The following is a 20,440-nucleotide window of genomic DNA, read 5'->3' on the forward strand; positions in this document are numbered from 1 at the left end:
ACAGACATAAACTATTAATATTTTTTCTTCAGTTTGTTCAACTTTACCTGGTGGGTCTGTTACGCTGGTTTACAACATCAACCCCAACAGCTTCCTGTCACGGCCCTTAACGAACACACCTGACTCGACTAACTTAATCAAATGCTGCTGAGTGTAATAGAAGAAACAGGTGTGATTTATTTGTTATTATTATTTTACAGCTATTTGTTATTATTATTTTTTGAGATAAAAGAGGGGTAAAAGAGGGGTAGAGGGTAAAAAAAAAATCTTGAATGAATATAGAATTATATTCCAATCCTAATTCAATGAAATAAGAATCTTCTAAAAATCCAGTAAGATCTCTCAGTAAACTAAAAATAGTCAAAAAGAAAACCTGCCTAGTCAAATGAACTCTTATAGGAATGTGTTTTGTCATATTATACTTTGACATAGCTACTTGTATGGAATTGGAATAATGTCTTTGATTCTTTAAATAGGAATGGTGCACAACTGACTAGGAATTCTAATCAGTGACCAGTGTAGTTGATAGATAGCTGGCAAGACATCAGTGGGCTATGTATGTTCCTTCTTATGATGGATGGGATTTCATACTTTTACCTGATGTCTATAAACTCATAATCATGGCTTCAGTTGTACCTCATTGATAAATGGACACAGGCATATATCAGAGTCCAGATTTTAAACATACGACTGTTGTAGAGAAAAGTAGAAAAAAAAATTGATCCACAAATTGAGAGACTAGTCATATTTCACTGTCTTTTTAATTACACAGATACGTATCTCAACACAGACAATAACCTGATTTAGAATGTTTACAGCTTCACATGTCCAAGAAAGCGCACAGTAAGAGAGGGTGAGGGAATTGCAAAAGGGGGAAAAGAGCATGCAAGAAATAAATAAAACTCTCCTGGCACAGTTCACATCATCTAGAGAATGATAACAGGACCTTGAAAGAGAAAAAAAAAAATCTTTAACACACCAACCTTTCCTATTGAAACAATGCCTTTTTCTTTAATGATGTATTGCACAATACAGTATATCATGTTTGCCTAAATGTATCAAACCAAGCCTTTGTTAGTACAGAAATAGGTATCTTGCTGTTATGGCATTTATCATATATGTGTTTTCAATGCCCGGCCCACTCTGCTAGTCAGAGCTATGTTCAGTTCTACAGTAGTGTATGGTTTCTACTACAGCCTTGTGTGTTCTGTGATAAAAGGTTTCCATTTTACAGTTTTTCCATTAGCCTTAGTGGATGGTATGGTCATTAAACATGAAGAAAATAAAAACATTAGTGATGCTGGAGTGATATGCAGGGATATTTTATTAAAAATTACTTAAGCCAGCCCGAAATGGTTTGCTGGTCTTGTCTTAGCTGTTTTAAGCTGGTTTTGGTAGTATCGAGTCTCCCAGCCAGAAACCAGCTTGGTGACCTTAGGCTGGTTTAAGCTTTTCTGTTTTTTGGGATGTCAACATAATCAGGTCATAACTAAAAACAAGTTGTTAGACTAGTTATCCTTCAGCATCCATTTTACTTCAAGAGTATGTTCGCTTAATGTGTAGGATGTAGTTTCTCTCTCTCTTTCCCAATGTCAATCTTTGAACGGAGCAGCTGCCCAACTTGGGTTCACTGATAAGGCCAAATGCTGACCAAATCTAGGCATCCACAAATTTGCTTTGAGAATGACGGCCCTTCGATATGCCAGATAACAGCGGAATTACAGCACACAACTAAAGATGTATTTGTATGGTGTTGTTTTTGGTTCGATTTTGGTTAGGAACAGAATGGCCAAAAATATTGCAAATATGTATTTGTATGAGTTCTGGACTAGCAGACACGCAAAGCTCAAAATAAGTTTATGGAAGTTCTCTACCATAACTTTGCTAATGGTGTTATTTTAAAGCTCTTGAGATTCAAGTAAGTTCCTTAGCAAAATCATTAATAGAAAGTATCTCTCACTCTATTTTTTTTTTTTATCTCTCACTCACACTCATGCATTCCCATAATGAAATCTTTGAGCAAGGTTGGTTTAAATGTTAGAAGCATTTGTAATCGTATCTGATGCTTTGGATGCCAGGAACAAGCACTCCTCTGGCTTGGAATTATAGTACCGATTTCTTCTCTTAATGTGTTTACTGTCGTCTTGTGCTTTCAACATGATCATTTTGTACACTTTGGTTTATGGGTAGTCGCTCACCCACGTTCAGGCTGCTTTTTTAGGCGACGCAATGTCCAAACGGCTTCTATGGATGTGCAGTTATGCTTTGGTCTGTGCTTTTATCGTTTTGGATATTTATGAGATATTTTTATGTTCAGGGCTCAAAACATTCCAAGCTAGTACAGCTATGCAAGCTCAATTTCACTCATTGTTGCATTCTGAATGTGTCAGAACAGTTCATGACACAACAGTTCTAAGACTTGCCATAGCGGGCATGAATGTAAACACTTTTTTTCTACAAACAGGTAAACTAAAGTCATAGCAGAGCAACAGTTTAAAGAGAATTTTGCTGTGCAAGTTAGTTAAAGTTGGTTTCAACTGTCAAAGTTAGCTACCTGAATAATAACACATCTGGTTTAACAGCACAGACATTTGAAAGTAACTTTACTTTACTTTTACACCCTTGAGAATTGAGTTTGGTTACTGCCGCAGTGACACAACAACACAAGAGTGCATGCTTTTGCATTGCTATGTACTTCTGTAGAGTGTTTTTGGCTTTATTTGTTGTATAACAGCCCATGAAAAAACAGGACTTTGTTGGCCCATCACTTGTGTAGACATGAAAATGTGGACAAAATATACATATCATTTTTTGAGTTTCTATGTTGAAATGTCTTGTTTAGCTTGGACAGGATGATAGATTTGCATGTCTGCTAGTGGTTTCATTCATTCAGACTGCCTTGGATTTGTTTACAGGAGGTAGCTAGTAAGGAAAGGGAGGATGGTTCATGAAAAATCCTCTCCAAAATGGGAGAGAGAGAGAGAGAGAGAGAGAGACCTATTATATCAGACTGGTGTTCTAGTAATTCACTGGTTTTTAGATCACGTGTTGCTGATATTTCATATATTAATTTAGAAATCCAGTTGTGAACCAGAAGAACCAGATTGTGTTTGGTTGATTCTTGTGTCAGACACTTGGACTATGGATAATCAAGGGTTTGGTTTTGTGATTGTATGTGCATGCATGTGAGTTTGTGTGTGCAAATGACACATTGGACCACTGCAGTGACACTTTGGCCCAAAGGATGGCAATGTTTCACACAGATTCTAGCGGCTTCCCTCCCAAATGCCAGTCTGGGAACTTCTCAGCGGGGCGAGCTAGGTCAGTCTATTGTGGTTTTGCATGTTGTTAAAGTGATGCCTTTTGCTTCGATAGCTTATGGCTACAAAAACGTACAGCCCAGCGTGTCAATAAGCAGAGTCCTCTGGCAGTAATCTACACAAGCAGTGATGTGAACACCTCTTCCTCCTCCACTGTTACAACAGACGTTGTAAAACGATCATTCAGACAGAAAAGATTAAATGGAGAGAAATTAAATTCTAGACATTATACTTTAAAGGTTTCTGTTATTTGGCAAACTCATTTTTGGACCTCTTTTTAAATACTATGTACATTCACATTAATTTACTGTGGTAATTTTAGATATATTTATATGTATATTTATATTATAAGATACCCTAAGGGCCGTTTCTGAGGTTCCATTCAGTAGCTGAATTCTCTTTTCATATTGCACCTCTGTTCTCTCACTGTCTTACAATGCGAGCAATATAAAATATTCTACATGAGGATTCTCATCATCAATATTGATACAACAAATCGAACAATAGGTACAACACAGCTTCTCTCCCATTAGAGTGTCTTTTTCTGTCCAATGTTCGGCTGAAACCTAAAAGAAGACAAAGAAAGAACGCGTTCCTCATTCAGAGTACGCACACAAGCAGATATTGAAGACAGAGACATCCAGAAACAGAAAGTAATATCTACAAGCAACGTTTGATCCCTTCATGGATATCTGCTTAGAGGTTCTGTCAGGAGACAAAAGAGATGAACATTTAGAAGATGGGGGGAGGTAGAAAGAGCGAGAGAAAAGAGAACCAAGTCTACGCCAGTCTCGTGAGACTCTACAGTCATGCTTTGGAAAACGAGGGAGAATGAAATCGTACAACAAAATGAAATGTCTCAGCATTCAGAGAGCTTTAGGAAAACCAAACGAAAATGTTTCACAAGAAAAGGCTCATTCTTAGTGTACAATCCAATGAGGTTTTTGGCAGTTCCGTTGCCGTTCATCTTTTCTTTTGAGGCCAACCTGTCTCTTTTCGTTTACTCATCTTTGCCTTCTCTTTTGTTTTCATGTCATTTCTCTCTGCGGCGGACCGGGTGACGTGTTTTAAACATCCCAGGTGTGACCCTTCATTGCCATTGCCATGGATCCGTGCTAAGGTCTGCGTTCCTCAGGATCTGAGTGGGCAGCACAGTGGGCACAGTGAAGGTTTAAGTGTCTAGTCACTATGCCACCTCTCCACAGACCACAGCCTGTGGAACTCTGGCCTGGCTTTACTGCTGAGGAGGTGAAGTTGTTTGCGTTTGGTTACAAGATGAGTGCTTCTTAGTAACTTTGGCAGTGTAGTAAAAAGGTTTGGATCATGTTCTTTTTTTTTTTTTTTTTTTACTTAAAATTCATTTGGGTTCACGTCAGTACAGAGAGGTGAGTCTGGTGTAGATTTTCTTGGCTCGCTAGCAAGGTAGTTAACAGGTTTTATTCTTCTTATTAATCATCATCATTATTCTTTTGAATTTTTGGACTTTTCTTTTGTTTTAATTAAAGCCAAAAAATGAAATGCAGTGTGTCGTGTTGTGAGGAAGTAGCTCTGAAGTGGAAGATTTTCCGAGTGCTCTTGTACATTACTGACATCCCGCAGTGGCGGCTGTCGGTCATTTTAGAGGAATCCATCCTACATACTGTATATTTAGTCCTACCTGGGTCAAGACATGTTCAGAGTATGGTGCCACCCCAATTTACACAGAGCACACCTCACTTAAAGGGTGTAGGTAACTGAGGCCATGCCTAAAATTGTCTTATACATGAATAAAACATGTAATGTGTAACTATACGTGTTTTCCTGGCTTTCCTGGCTGTGGCATCCAGTATAACAGACCCTGCTCATGCTGCATTAAACACAGTACATCCTTTTGTGAAGGAATCTGAGCCTTGATGGGTTTTTTTGGAAATTGAGAAAACTAGATCTTAATGTAGATGTGGAAGCCAGGTTGCCGTAGTTCATTTTGAGAGGATGTTAAGTATGGTGAAGGTTCCTCAGCTTGTTTTGGATGAAGGATGCTGTAGCAGCAGTAGACGTGGCTGGGCATGGGTTAAGATTTGGGGTTCATCAGTCAGCGGGACGAGGAATCCATCAGGGCGGGTGTTGCTGGAGTAGTTGAGCGAGAAACGCTGCTGGAGCTCGCTTCCTTGGGACTGCCACTGCTGCTGGTTTGCCCCGCCAGGGACAAGGGGCCTGGAGGGGTGCTCTCGGAGTGTGTTGGGGGCACACTGGACGAGGAGGAGATGGAGGTGGTAGATGGTGTCCCGAGTGGCATGCTGCTACTCCCAGGCAGGCCCTGGCCGCATACGTGATGGTGCTTCTCCCAGTCCTTGTGCTGACAGAAAGAGCCACAGTAGCGCGCAGTGTTGCATCCGCTGCACGTCTCGCTAGCTTTGCGACCACAGTTCCAGCAGCTCTGTAGGAGGGAGATGAACGAGGACTGTTTTATGATTGCCTTACAAACAAATATCAATCTCCATGCCATGATAAATAATGCACTTAAACACAGAATACAGTATCTTATGAAACTAATTGTGTTTAATGTTGCATGTTTATATGTGGGTTTGTTTCCAAATGGCAAACTATCATATAGTACTACCTCGTTTCCTTTGAGGTGCCTCCTCAAAATATTGTAGTACAAAAATAATGCAAATATTACAAAATCTATCATTAAAAATGTAATAAGTCACTTGTTTTTCTAAAGAAACACTGTCCAACAGCGACACAAGCAGGTAAAGTTACAGCTGGAGTCCGTGTCTCTCTTGCCTCCCATGAGCCCGTTGAGTTTTAACAGACCCCCTGTCTTGTCTGTGAACAACAGTAGTATGTACACTACACAGTTTATGTGTAAAATACCTAGATGACCTGCTGCCTTTGCCAAAATGGGCAGTGAACAACCAGAGAACATTGTCTTTAGTGTGAAGGATGAATTGAAGCAATATCCAATAGTAGGCAGTATGCAGTATACTAGTCATCTATTCTGAACATTGGCTACATGTGGTACTTACTTCACTGGAGTCCTCCTGCTGGTTAATGACAGTCAGCGCATCCTCAGAGGCCTGTCTCTTAGCCTCGGCCAGAGCTCTCTCCATCTTGGAGCGCTCAGCAGAGATCATCTCGTGAGCTTTCCTCTCAGCATCCGACACCGCCTTCTGCAGCTCTGACATGGCCTGCCTTTTCACTTCATTTACTGCCTCCTCTGGAAATGAGGAAGGAATATCAAGAGAAAAAAATAAGACATTATCCCCGTAGACCACTGCTGTTCCTCTCAACATCCTTTATTGAGGCACTCAAAGCTTTCAGCTTGTTTCATCTCTCCAAACAGATGCACATCATCCAAGATTTAAAACATTCTGTCAGAAAAATAAGCTATTAATAATTGATCCAAACAACAGTGGTTACAATTATTTCTAGTGTTGATAGGCAGTAGACATTGTGAAAGGTTGTTCACAAGCTTGCCTATTTACCTAACAATACATTATTAAATACTCCACATTTTTTTACTAAGTGGATAAATGGCAGCACAACTTCATTAGTGAGGCTGGATCGTTCCATATAGAAGAAGGAAAACCGGGATGACTAGTGGCAAACCCGGTTCTACCATTGTTCTACCAAATGCCATTGTTTGAAAGTAAATGTTTGTGTGTGCGCGTATATGGGCCTACTGTATGTGTGTTTTTAGGACATGCAGGTGTGAATGTGTACGAGTGTTGTCTAAAATAGAAATCTTACACCTGACTCATTAGCACTCTGAACATTAGGGTTCCTTGTGCTCCATTGTCTTTCCATGGCCTTTTTAAATGCGAACATTTAACATAAGCTCTAAAACCTAGTGAGCTAGGTAATCTAGTGAGCTATCTAAACCACATTTTAGGGCATCAGAGTAACATATCCGATGTGAAGGCTATCCCAAACAATAGATGCTTGCTGTCTTATAAGATATGGCCAAAATCTAATGCAGCATTGCTTACAAGCAGAACAATTTATCTAAAATGGTAGATGATTATACATACATTTGTATTGCATTCAGTATGGAAAATAACCATTGTTAAATAAAATTGAAAATGAATTATTTTACCCAGTATTTTTTGTGATTCTTTTAGTATCACGCTGTTAGCTTAGCAACATGCTAACACCAAATACCAAATTAACTCTGATTCTTATGCGCCTCACATATGGAGTTGCCTATGCGGAGTCTTTAAAAACAGTCACTTTTAAAGTTCCATTTATGTTAGAATGCTGTCTACTGTTTTGTGGGGTAATGGTTTAGACAGTATGTGGGTGATTTCAGAATCTGTCAGGATATGATGTGCTTGGTGAATGCATGTGTATTGCTGCAGGGTGTACACACACACACAAACACACACACACACACACACACACACACACACACACACACATAGACAAACATTCTTATTGCAGATTTTTCATATGTCTGGGCTCTATACTCTTTGCCCCATAGTGTGTTTACTCTAGAAAGCTGGTTGTGAGGAACCCGGTCATAAATATCTGTCATAACACACCCTCCATTCAATTCTCCATAGAGTTCTGCCTCAGGCTACTGACTGACTGAGTGTATGTGTGTGTGTTTTCATCTACATCACTACTGTCTCAGCTGGAAAGCTAGTTAGTATTCAGTTTGTTCTCTCCGCACCTCCCACACACATCTTCTCATTTTTTCATCCTGTCTCTGCCTTCATTCTTCACTTCTTTGCTTTTTTCTTCATCTTTTTTTGGTTCTCGCCAATTTTTCTGTATCTTTGAAAACACTAGACTGCTTAGTCAGAATCGAAACATGCACCACTAAAATTAGTTTGCAAATTTAATTAATTTTTATCAAGGAGACTTGGGAGCAGATGCTAGAGCAATTGGCACATAATGGAAAACATGGGGCGGTAATATTAACGTTTTAATCCCACAGGGATATGACAGTATTTTTGCTTTTTTTTTTTTTTTGGTTGGCTATTCTTTTGCATTTTTAAAGACAGGCCTCACCAAAGGCAGAAGGACATGAAAATCTAGACACCCACAGGTAAGAAAATTCATGTTTGGCACTCCTTTAATATCTCAATTATTTCCCATAGACAGCAATGAATTAGCAGTTTCTAAAAACATTTCTCAGAAGAAAAAATCTCAATATGATTTCAAACATTTTTTTATCAAATACTTCAAAGTCTGATTTGTTTGAGCTATGCTGTTCACATTAATTTAAAAGTTCTGCACTCTTAATACAAGTCAATATTTGTCTCATTTGTTTGCATTTTAGGAAAAACACCTGCAAATGTTTTTTTAGCCATAACTAGAAAAAGTATGCAAGGCCATCTATGCAATAAAATGAAAAAAAAAAAGGTTGGTTTGTAATGCGGGTGCTGTTACTCACCCTGCTTGTTCTGAAGTTGCTTTAATGCTGGCGAGAGTGGGATACTTGTAGCACCTGCATGAAAAACAACTGTAGTTAAAAAGGCTTTTGTCACAGTGAAAATGCAGCCAAGTTTTGCAGACAACAGCAGCATCATTCTAGCATTTTAAATTAGTAATGGCATATTGATTTTACTCAGCTGTAATGTTACTAGTGTGGGTCACAGTTAATAAGTGCCCTTTGATCTCTGACCTTTGGGCGAGTGACACCACCTGTGCTCTGGCTGACCCCATCAGAATTGTGTGTGACCTACATGGCACAGAGGGCAAGCAGGCTTATATGTACCACCCCTAAACCTTTTACTATATATCTAACTACAGTAATAAAACAGACTCTAGTGAACAAGAACAATCCAGCCGTGCTTTTCTCTCACTTCTCTTTCTTTCTTTCTTTCTTTCTTTCTTTCTTTCTTTGTTTGGGCAGGGTCAGGTTTATTGGCCCTACCTGTGCTGCTCTGCTGTTGACTGCTGCAGGTTACTGCATTCTCACTGCAGCTTTAACTGCAGTTGTCTTTCATGGTCATGACAGATGGAGAGCTCTTAACAATAATGGCATTCGACGGCCTTTCCCGCTCCTGGCCTTGCATAACTACAGCTGTGAGGCCCTGCAGGCCAGTGTGCATATGTCTGTGTGCACGTGTGGAAGTAGGTGACAGTAGACAATACACTGTCCGAATACACTTACCAGCCTTCCGCCAGATCTCCTCGGGTAGGTAGCCTGACGGGGGCCTGTGCAGGAAGTCTCTGTGGATTTCTTTAAAAGAACATGAAAAAAGCGACTTGAGTTCACCTGGATGAGAGGAAAGCATTGTATACTCCTTCAGACGTGGAAAAAACAAAACAATATATAGTGCAACTTTGAAATCATGACATGCTTTTGGAGGATGACAACCATAAACATTACCAGATGTGACGCTAAAAATGGTTTAGTCCTAATTACTGCAATCATAAGTATAGACAGTTTACTTGGCTGCTTGTTTTATTTTTCTGTTTTATCACACTGGGTAGCCCCTCCCACAATTAAATTTCATTGGTACAAAATCCCTCTTAAACTCTAAATATGTTGTGTCTGGCAGTGTCGTGCGTTATTTTTGCTTTCAGTGACAACAAAAATTACTTGTGCTTGGTTAGGGCAGTGTTTCCTAACACTATTCCCAGGAACATATAGTACTGCACATTTTGGATGTCTCCCTTACATGACAACTAATTCAAATCATAGATCACTGTACTAATGACTTGTTGAGTGGAATCAGATGTGCTAGCTTACAGAGACACCCAAATACAGTACTTTGAGTCCCTAGGAACAGGGTGGGTTAGGACATGGTGTGACTGACAAGAATTAGCTGCCCCATGCTTTAGCATTGGCTATAGATTAGAAATGGTAGGGCAAAGATAAACTGTAAAGTAAGGTAAGTGGGCTAAATGTGGGATCACATGCTAACTATGAGAAGACTACAATGCCGGCTGTTCTGACTCACAGTTTGTAAGTACATTTACATATTTAAAGGATTTGCCACTGATGATTCAAACGCGAGTTTTGAGCAGTGTAGAGTAGCGCTTGTTAATTGTCGTTTCTCCGATCACAAATGCAGACATAGTTTTATGTTTACGTGGCGCGATGCAATGCAACACGTAAAAAGACAGTATAAGTCATTATAATCCGTAATTAAGTCCCCACTGGATGCAACAAATGGCTCGTTGTAATGGGTTTTATTGTTTTTGTCTTGTACCGCCGGTGTTCTGACTAGGACACGCATCACAGTATGGCAAGGGGCGTAACATTTCTGTCACGCACTTTAGGCATTCGGCCAATCACAACGCACTGGATAGCTGGCCAATCAGAGCACACCTCGCTTTTCAGACTGATAAGCTTTGTAAAAAATGAAAGGCGGGACATGGGAGAAACAATAATGTACATTATGTGGAAAATAATGTGTTTATGCAGTTTAAGGTTCAAAAAACACATTTCATTACACCAAATACACAAAATAATGTTCTTTTTAGCAACATCATATGACCCCTTTAAATCACATTAATCGGTGTGTTGGCTGATGGAAACCACTCAGACGAGGATGGTCACTAAGAATGTGTGAGACATGCTGCGTCCCGAGCATCTGCGCCTGCGGCTGCATCTGCAGCGGTGCATGTACCTAGCGGTTGTGTGTCGCTGCTGTTAGGAGTGTTGGAGGAGGAAGAGTTGTGGTGGGGAGGAAGAGGAGGAGGCCGCTGGGTGGAGCTCCCACCTTTTTTCATATCCTCCACATCACTATAACGACGGATCCAGTGATTCATCTCCTCACGGTCCGCCTCCTGGCAGCGTCGCAGCACGGTGAGGGAACGCCGCGTCTTCTCCACCATATCCATGATACAGTTCAGCAACTACAGAGAGATAGAAAGGAATGGGAAATAGTTGAAGATAATGTTATGAACCAACATTAGACCAGTTACATCCTAAAGCCCACAATAACACTTCCACATTGCACCTTCTTTGGCCATTACTAATAAAAATAAAAGATGCTATATTTTATTCGAAGGACTGATGTGTTAGTGAGCAGCACAAGTATGAGATATTTTGAACGCTTTTTGTGAGTGTGTGTGTGTGTGTAATCCAGTGGTGCAGTGAGCGGTTGAGTGGTTAAGCAACAATAGCCTTGCAACAGCTGTGCTGCCAGTGGGAAAAACCAAAACAATTCATTCTTCCCCCATGCTTCTACAGCCTTCTCTCACTCTCGTCCTCTTTCCTCCCATCTTCCCCAACCACCCACCTCCCCTCAATAAGATCTCCCCTCATCCATGTGATGCCATTCTTCACTCTCTGAGTATGCTGTTGGCTGTATTTATTTCAGATTTGGATACAGTCCAGAATAAGCCTGATTTCACAGATTGCAAGCCTTGTCTCAGCTGCTCTCTCCAGTGGGAATGTCCTCCACTGGGTTCCTCACTCCATCTGTGGCCTTTTTATTCAATATGTGTCTGAGTGTAAGTCTGTATAGAGGCAATGGTATGGTGAGCAAAAAGCATAACAAAGGCTTTGCTGTCATCCAGACAAGGTCTGAGCTAAGTTATCTTCTATCAGGTGTCCATCGAAACACACAATCCAAATATTTGACACAGCTTATGTCTGTCAACATCCACTCCACTATTGTGCTCTTCTGTTTTGTCTTTCACACCTTTTCCCTCCTGTACCACTTCCTTATGTACATTAGTTGACCTTGTTTTTGATTTGATGCACCATCTTGGTCAGGTTGTTAGATCACCTTGGACCAGCAACCAAAACTAATTCTAACCACATTAATCTGATATAACTTGTTTTTCCCTCATCAGAGTTAGCAACTATTATGCTCTCTGCTTTATGTATGAAAGATAATTAAAGAAAACAAAGCATCTGGTCGCACATACGTTATCGAGGTGCTTCCATTCCTCAGCCCACTCGCGGTCTGTCAGCCGATGATCAATCACTTCCTCTTGACGTGTTCCATGCACGGCTATAACACAAGCACAGCACTACATTAGCATCACAATAGAGAAACCATGTCTGTGTATGTGCAATTATACAATGCTTTGCACTCCAGCCATTACTTCTGCAGTTGGAAATATTACTCAAATTAAAACTATAAACCATCTAAACTAAACCATCGTCTTAACCATAAACTCTGTTAGGATTAGCCATATTTAAATTTGTTGTAAAACGGCATGTACATATGTACACCTGTGACTGTGTATAATTTGAATTCTTGTTTATAGCAACACCACTTAACTATGGTAAAATCGCTGTAAACATGGCCAGAAGTAGCTTATTGGTTTATTTTACTATAGACTACACCACTCTAACCTGTCTGCCGGTGACGATCCCGGACGTCCCTGTGCTCTGCGTGTCTGTAAGCATCTCTGTAGTGGTGGGCAAGTGCCATGTCTTCCAAGCGGTAGTGCTGTGGGGCAGGAGGATTAGGATGTGGAAGGCCATTGGGTGGGTGCGTTGGTATGCCGTTGGGGGGAGGGTGAGCAGGTAAACCACTGCTTGGGCTGAAGCGCTGACTGGGGCTCACTGTGCATGGACGTTTGGCCAGGTGCTCTGGGTGCAAGCCATCCCTGTCCCCTGCAATCTCTTTGGTCCTGTTATAAAGATTATAGAAATGCTGTAGAAAGGACATTTTCAAGAGGAAAAAGGGCTATTGATAGTTTTGCATTCTTTCAGTCTAAACAATCCCACCTCCCTCTTTCTTTCTGCCCCTCCACTCATGTGTCCAAATGTTAAGGCCAGCTGTGAGCCATATGTGGACTCTAGCCTTCATATACCAAGAAACGGGTTAAATCCCAACCCCTTAATCTTTCCCGTTTCTCTCTCTCTCCTGAGCTGCTATACTGTGAGAGCTGCTCCCTTTGGCAGATGTTCAGTGACACTGGCGTTTTGGAGCCATCTGGCTGGCCTGTGCTGCAGTGTTGATAATAATCTGTTTAGCTGAGTGCAGCAGCCAAGCATTCAGGACTAAAGCTCCTCTTCCTTCTGCGAGTATGAAATACATGTGTGTGCGAGGACTGTGCAAGCTTGTTTTCTTGCACTTGAGAGTAGAGTGCAATTGGCTTGGACATCTGAATCTGGCTGCATGTACGACACCCCATCATGCCCGCCTCCACAACCAACCTAAAAACTTCCAACCTTTTGCATCATTTCTGCAGTTGTGGCCAGATATCCCACAAATCAAAGCAACAGCTGGGGCTCTCGCTGTGATATGGTAAGCCTAGGCTTCAGAAATGGAGGTGTATGGATTATAGTAGGGGACTGCCCATTCCTCTACCCCCACCCCTCTCTTTTTCTCTGCCTCTCTCTCTCTCTCTCTCTCTCTCTCTCTCTCTCTATTCATCCCTTCTCCCGGATCAGTTCAAGCAGGGGTTCAGCAAGATCACCATCTGGACACATCACTGACATATGGACAGCTACTGGGGAACTAACAGGAGACGGTGCGGATGAGAGAGTAGAAGGAGACAAACAGAAATATTGGTGCTTTAAATCCCACAATTATTTTTTTGTTTGTTAAGAGTTCTGAATGTCTCACCAATCTATGGAGTCTGTTGGTTTGCATATGCTTTTGTATGATGTTAGAGCATCTCAGTCTGTTTCTGCTCCACAGGCAACTGGCAGCACCTGGCAGACACCCCACACACACTTTCACCTTCTCTCTACCCTCCTCATGGTCTCCTTCTCCTTCTCCTAACCTTCCCACACCCTCCACTCATTACATTGAATGTTTGTGCATTTCGAAGTTAGACAGGAAGAAGTATGCCCAGGGCAAGGTTGTGTTGACATTTACCATAGTTGTCTACATTTTTTCCTTTTGCTTGACTTTGTAGATATTTATGTCTTAAGGTATCTGTTATGAAAATGGTACACAGGAAGACAAGTTTGTGTGTGTGTGTGTGTGTGTGTGTGTGTGTGTGTGTGTGTGTGTGTGTGTGTGTGTGTGTGTGTGTGTGTGTTAAAGTGTGTATACCTGTCCGGGGTACGTCTCTTCCCATGCTCATTAAGTTCCAGCATGATCTCGGAGGAGTCCAGGGGAGAGCTGGCGTTGGCATCCAACAGCAGCTGTTCGTGCTGGGCCAGATACTGGGCTGGGGTCTGCTTAGCCATCCGAGCACAGTGAAGCAGCTCCCTCTGCAGGAGGGGCAAGTTAGCCTATCGGACAGAAAGAGAAATAAAAATGGTGGTGAGAAAGGAAAGCATTTCTTTCCATAAAGACTAACGCAAATCTCCAGGATCGGTTGTGCTTCTTTGGTGCCACTGGACCCAGGCCCGGTTCTACGGGGATGCTAGAGGGTACTAGGCACCCTCAAACAAAATCAATAGCACCCTCAGTTACAGCTGTAATAATGGCATTTCATTGCAGATTTGGCAAACTATCCAATGCATTATGGTTTGCACTCTGGAGATCGGTTTCCATTTCAACGTGTTTTGCAGTGTCGAGCAATAGCCAATCACAGACATATCTGTTGATTCCTTGTACTCAACAGTCAATCAAAGGCAGTTTGTGCAGGTGTTGTGTTCAGCACGAATCATCTAATTATAACAATGTTTAGTAGTTGCAATGTAAATAATAGATTCATTGTGCAGCGTAGAGAACTTCATTGATTATAACATAACTTTGTGAGATTGCGATGAACTAAGCTTTTTAGTGATAAACGGAGCACTCTTTAAGCAGTTGCAATGGGTGGCACTAAAACCTTTATATAGTCTATATTACGGTTAAATCACCTTCACTAATTTAAAAAGCACCCTCAGCGATTTGATTCTGGAGCCGGGCCTGATTGGACCGCTAGTAAAATCTGGTTAGTGAAGCTGGTTGACCAGTTCTTTCTGATCAAGCCTAGTTAAGCTAGTTAACAAGTCTATTGGTGATACAGGCTGGTTTATGCTGTTTAGTTCTCATTTGGTATTAGTCTAGCTTATGGTTTGTGATTGACCTTATTGGTGAATGCTGACCAGAATGACTTTCTGCATAAGCTGGTTAATAAAGTAAGTCTTAATGAGTCTTAATGGTTTTGCAAGTTAAAATCCCTAGTGGGGGCAATCATTGGATTATGCTAGTCAGTGCTGGTTAATCTAGTCAACTATAATGTGTTTTTCTGAAGCTGTTTAACCAAATAAGTCTTGCCCTTTATGTTAGTTAGTCCAACCTAAGTTAGTACATCAGCATCCCAAGCTGACCAGTATTTAAAACACAACATATTCTGATGGCCAGTTATGTTGGTCTTTTAACAGGGTTTGTGTTAAGAGAGAGAGAAAGAAAGAGGATGAGATAAAACAGACACTTTCTCTGGCCCACCATGTGTTTGTGCCTTGCTGAGGTCTTCAGGAGAACTGTGCTGTCTCTCTCTCTCTCTCACCCTTGCTTTCTTGTTGTCTTTTTCTCTCTGGCTGTCAGTATAACACTACACAGCTGGCTGATGATACAGATGTGTAACATCAACACTCTACAGGCCTTTGACAGCAGCCTGTGAGCAATGTGCTGGGTGCCATGTACCACAGTGCTCTGCTTTGAATAAAACACTCACACTATGAGATATGTCTTGTGTAGTCTATATCTCACTAACATGCGCAAACGCATAGTGTAAGATGGGGGCTGGGGGGCCTCCAAGGCAACTTTCCACACCAAACATTTTCTTGTTCAGTTCTGTGGTCAATGGATACATTCCCTCTCTACAACCAGTTATGGGTAATATCTATATGCTGAAAATAGGTTTTTATGTTTGTGAATGTGTTTTTGAACTGTTGTCTCTAAGTGTCCCTATATTTTATGCTGGTCAGGGGAGTGTTGCATCTGATTTGAGGCCTCTTCAGTACTAGAAAATTCTTTCAGCACCCAACTTGGGACTGAGAGTTTAAATCTGTGTTATCACTATATGCATTGCAGTGATAAAGCATGTGAATGGGTTGGATGTTTACCAGACACAGAGATGACATTTGTATGTCTGTGTATTCACATGTGTGTTTGGGGTGGGGTGATTCAGGGAGTCATGATGCATCATATTTTTTGATGCATCATATATTTCATCAACATAGTGATTTCCAAGTGATTTAATTTCACTTTCTGATTATGTATTTGTGTGCATTAATGCAGAATCATTTGAGAAAGAATTATAATGCATCAGAGAATCTGTGTATGTGTCTGAGCCCTGGATCTATGTGATGTCTGAGGACAGAAAGGGATCAGCGTAAAGACAACAGCGGCAGAGCAACGGAAAGCTGTGCTGCTTACAGCACCCACTGCAACATCTGCCAGGAAATCTTCTTTGGCCCACACCACTCCTCTCCACTCTGGGTAAACACAAGTGTGCCAATTTTAATGAATCACAAATGATGGCCATATGGAGCACTAGATCTGCACAGCCCAGCCACAGCAGAGCAGGGGGGTTGGAAGAAGCTGAAGATGCTTTATCAAATGGACTTCACTCATCTACACATACAGAAAACTATGTATCGGGGGTCAGGGAAATACAGAGTGAGTTTGTTCATGTGTGTGCCGATACTAGCTGCCATCCATCTACCTTCTTTTTGTTTGTCACTTTGCCTGTCTGTCTCAAAGTCCCACTACCCTCCTCCTCCACCCCTTCCCATATGGTGCACCATAAGGAAGAGCTCCTCATACAGATAGAGAAAGACTTTTAAGAGCTCTGGTGGAGAAGTCTCCACTTCAGACAGCACTTCCGCAGAATGTTCACCCATCGTCTAATGCATATTACATAAAATTGCCAACTTTTTTGAAATGCAAATTGATTGGCTGGTTTTACAAGGCAGGGTGCAATGCATTTTTATCAGTCTTCCCTGGCTGTTTTTGCACTGGACAAATTTTGCATGGTTCATGGCATGCTATAAAATCTTTGATTATATGCAAGAGTTTTGTTTGTTATAAGAAAATTAACAAGATATCCTCGAGTACACTTGTATATTCCACTTAGCTCTCACAAAAAGTTGTACACAATTTACCTATACTAAACTAAACTGGACTAACCCTTCCTTACATAGGCTACATCCACACAAAACCAGAGCTTTCCCTATCCAATTTTTTTTTCCTCGTCTCAAGAAATATCTGCGTACATAAGAAACCATGAAACCGACACAAAACGATGTAGTATACATGCCAGACCAGTATGTGGCGCTGTAATTCTGCCACAAAGATACACTAAAAATGGAGAAAAAGACTTGGGCTATGTGCATAAACCTTGCATAAATAAATTTATTAATCTGTGTTAATGTTGGTTAGTAAAAAGACAATCAATCAGTGTTTGTTCATGTTGTTGATGCTGTTACGTGAGGTAGCGGTGTCTGACTAGGGGCGAGACGTGGGGTGATGACATCAGCGTTTCACAAAATATACGGATTGGCTGTACATACGCAAACGCAAGGGTATCATTTTCAGATTTATCCACTCTGGGACCGGTTTCAAAAAATAGTGGTTTCACGCCTCCAAAACCATAGAACCGTCTGGACGAAATGCCTATCCGAAACTTTTAAAACAAAATTTTTAAACGTGTCTTCGTGTGGACTGGGGCCTTAGTGAACAATTCTTGGCCAGAACAATACAATGCAAAGTTTCTCTATACATGATTACTTGCAGAAAAACAGTGTCTGTATGAGATTAATGTTTTTATGCCTGTTCTTACCTTGAGAAATGGAATGACAAAGGGACGCAAGGGAAAGTTTGTGGCTTCCTGAAGTTTTGAGTGGAACTCTTCAATGGTTAGAGTTGAGTTCTGATAAGACAGAAAAAGAAATCCACTTAACTCCCAGTGAAGAAAAGAATTGTAGACAGCACACACAGTTCAACAATAAAGAGAGCCATTAGACACTCACCACTAGCCCCAGCACCAGGCTGCGTACACGCTCTCCAATCTCGGGCGAGATGTCATTGCCAAACTGCTGCAGTGTGGTGAGGAAACGCTTAAGCTTACAGAGTTGTCGGGCTCCGCAGGCAGGGGGAAGCTGCTGGGTGGGGAGAGAAGCAGTAGAGGAGGTGGCCGGTCCATTGCTGAAGCCGTTGGGGGTTGAGGGAGCTCCGTTTAGTGCCGTGGGGGAGTGACTGCTCCCGTTCAGCACTGAGGAAAGAGAGCCACTGTTTGTATAACCATCATTTAAGTCACGCCAAACTCTTTTGCTTTCCTTTTTCTCCATCTCAGTCCTGGGAAGCGCCCTCCAGGAAGCTCCAACGTAGCACGAAGAGGGCACATGCATTCCGAGAACGGTCAAAAAAACAAACTGAAACTACAGATATACTATGACAGTAACACAGCACGTTGCTCTGTACTCTTCACTTCATTCTCTACTTTGAACAAACACACCGCAAATGGGACCAGCAGCACCCTCTCTCTCACTATCTCTCTCCATGACATACACACATGCCGCCCACCCAGTTTATTGCTCCCCACTGCTCACCCACTCACTCACTAAGACACAACTATAAGAGGAACGTGTTAAAGAGGTTCCAAAAATAGACCACTGGACTGGGTTACTTTTATTCCAACAGCAGGTGTGCATCTAAATCAGGCTATGCACATGTCCACCAGCTGAGAGCAGATTTGCAGCTTTCCTAGTCCAGGCCGCCCCATCGACACTTCTACTCCATCCCTACTTCTGCATCTCATCCCTGCACTCTTTATTCTTGCTTCTGATAGTCGAGTGCCTTCTCCCTAAGAGTAGGCCTTATATCTTATGTTACCTGCACCTGAAGCCATGACCATAGATAAACAAACATTACTCGAGCAGTGGACACAGCATGAGGGCTTAGAGTTACAGACCATAATCTTTCAGGACATTGGGAAGCATATGATTGTGCAAACACACCTCGGAAGCTAGCTTTACTCCAGGTTCGGTGGCATGTTCACACTGCTGGGTGAGTGTGTGCATGGCTTCATGTTGCAGAACACAGGGTTTTTCATTTCGCTTGTGCCCCATTTTATCTTGCCATTCCAGGCTGGACACATGTGGGTTTACCATGTGACCCCCACACTTGTGTTCTGGTTTTAGAGTGGCAAGCAGGCTACGCTATGACCCGGGAACAGGTGAAACAACAAGACCCGTCATTGCTATATAGGGTAGCGAGATCTGCCAAGCCCCATCGAGCCTGATGCTGCCTGCGAATCCCTCCGTATGCAGTAAACAAATCTCTTGCTGTGTATCCTAAGCACTCACATACCCAGACAATGGCTCAACCTATCATACACAAACACTCTTGGTCATGTTGCAAGGGCATTCTGTACTATATGAATACTCGTGACAATAACTCTTGTTGACTCATTTAAATTATTCTATGGCATTGCTCTAATAAGCATGTTTATGGTCCCATTGTACATTTTTAAAGGGATAGTTCACCCAAAAATGGAAATTCTGTCACTAATTACACACCTTGTGTCGTTCCAAACTCTTAAGACCTTCGTTCATCTCCAGAACACAAATTACGATATTTTTGATGAAATCCGAGAGCTCTTTGATCCTCCATAGACAGCAAGGGTACTACCATGATCAAGGCATAGACATTGTTAAGTAAGAACATTGGTAAAATAGTCCATGTGACATTAGTGGTTCAACTATAATTTTACGAAGCTACGAGGATACTTTTTGTGCACAAATAAAACAAAAATAACTTTATTCAATAATTCTTCTCCTCTGCGTCACCCCTAGTGCCATTTTTGAGAGAATCACGGTGCATGTACATGCTTTGATCTGCACATAAACAATGCATGCGCGTGGTGCTGCTGACCTAGAACATGCATGAGATGTGCCTTGTTTACATTCAGAGGAAAGCAAATGACAAAATGGCACTAGGGTAATGTGGAAGAGAAGAATTTTTTAATAAAGTAAAGTTTTCTTTGCACAGATGGTATATATTTGCACACATGGTACTATTTTGTCGACGTTCTTGGTATCTTTCTGGACCTTGTACCCTTGCTGCCAATGAAGGGTCAGAAAGCTCTCGGATTCCATCAAAAATATCATAATTTGTGTTCTGAAGATGAACGAAAGTCTTTCCGGTTTGGAACGACATGAGGGTGATTCATTAATGACAGAATTTTCATTTTTGGGTGCACTATCCGTTTAATATGCATTCTTGTGTTACTGTGGTGGTAATAAAGTGCAGTATTCAAGATGATGATAGAGGTACCTCCAATATGTTATTATTAAGTTATCTACCTATAAAAGGTTGCCAATCACA

General features: G+C 41.5%; 1 protein-coding gene across 7 annotated transcripts in view; it reads right to left on the reverse strand.

The window, feature by feature from the left end:
• Positions 1-742: 742 nt before the first annotated feature.
• The window catches only part of cbfa2t3 (CBFA2/RUNX1 partner transcriptional co-repressor 3), a 50,163-nt gene continuing 30,465 nt past the window's right edge, over positions 743-20,440 (reverse strand). For 4 of the 7 annotated variants that reach the window (XM_042728481.1, XM_042728488.1, XM_042728487.1 and 1 more), the window contains exons 3-12: positions 18,085-18,326; positions 17,895-17,984; positions 14,228-14,409; positions 12,571-12,851; positions 12,138-12,223; positions 10,889-11,117; positions 9,424-9,492; positions 8,701-8,754; positions 6,329-6,519; positions 743-5,736 (exon numbers count right to left, since the gene is read on the reverse strand). In XM_042728481.1, the coding sequence (XP_042584415.1) occupies positions 5,392-5,736; positions 6,329-6,519; positions 8,701-8,754; positions 9,424-9,492; positions 10,889-11,117; positions 12,138-12,223; positions 12,571-12,851; positions 14,228-14,409; positions 17,895-17,984; positions 18,085-18,326 (1,769 nt within the window). In that variant the 3' untranslated portion in view covers positions 743-5,391. The remainder of the gene's footprint in view (positions 5,737-6,328; positions 6,520-8,700; positions 8,755-9,423; positions 9,493-10,888; positions 11,118-12,137; positions 12,224-12,570; positions 12,852-14,227; positions 14,410-17,894; positions 17,985-18,084; positions 18,327-20,440) is intronic. The other 3 variants (XM_042728484.1, XM_042728486.1, XM_042728482.1) reach the window with 3 other exon arrangements.

Source organism: Cyprinus carpio, chromosome B7 (assembly GCF_018340385.1).
Source record: "Cyprinus carpio isolate SPL01 chromosome B7, ASM1834038v1, whole genome shotgun sequence".
Taxonomy (NCBI): Eukaryota; Metazoa; Chordata; class Actinopteri; order Cypriniformes; family Cyprinidae; genus Cyprinus; species Cyprinus carpio.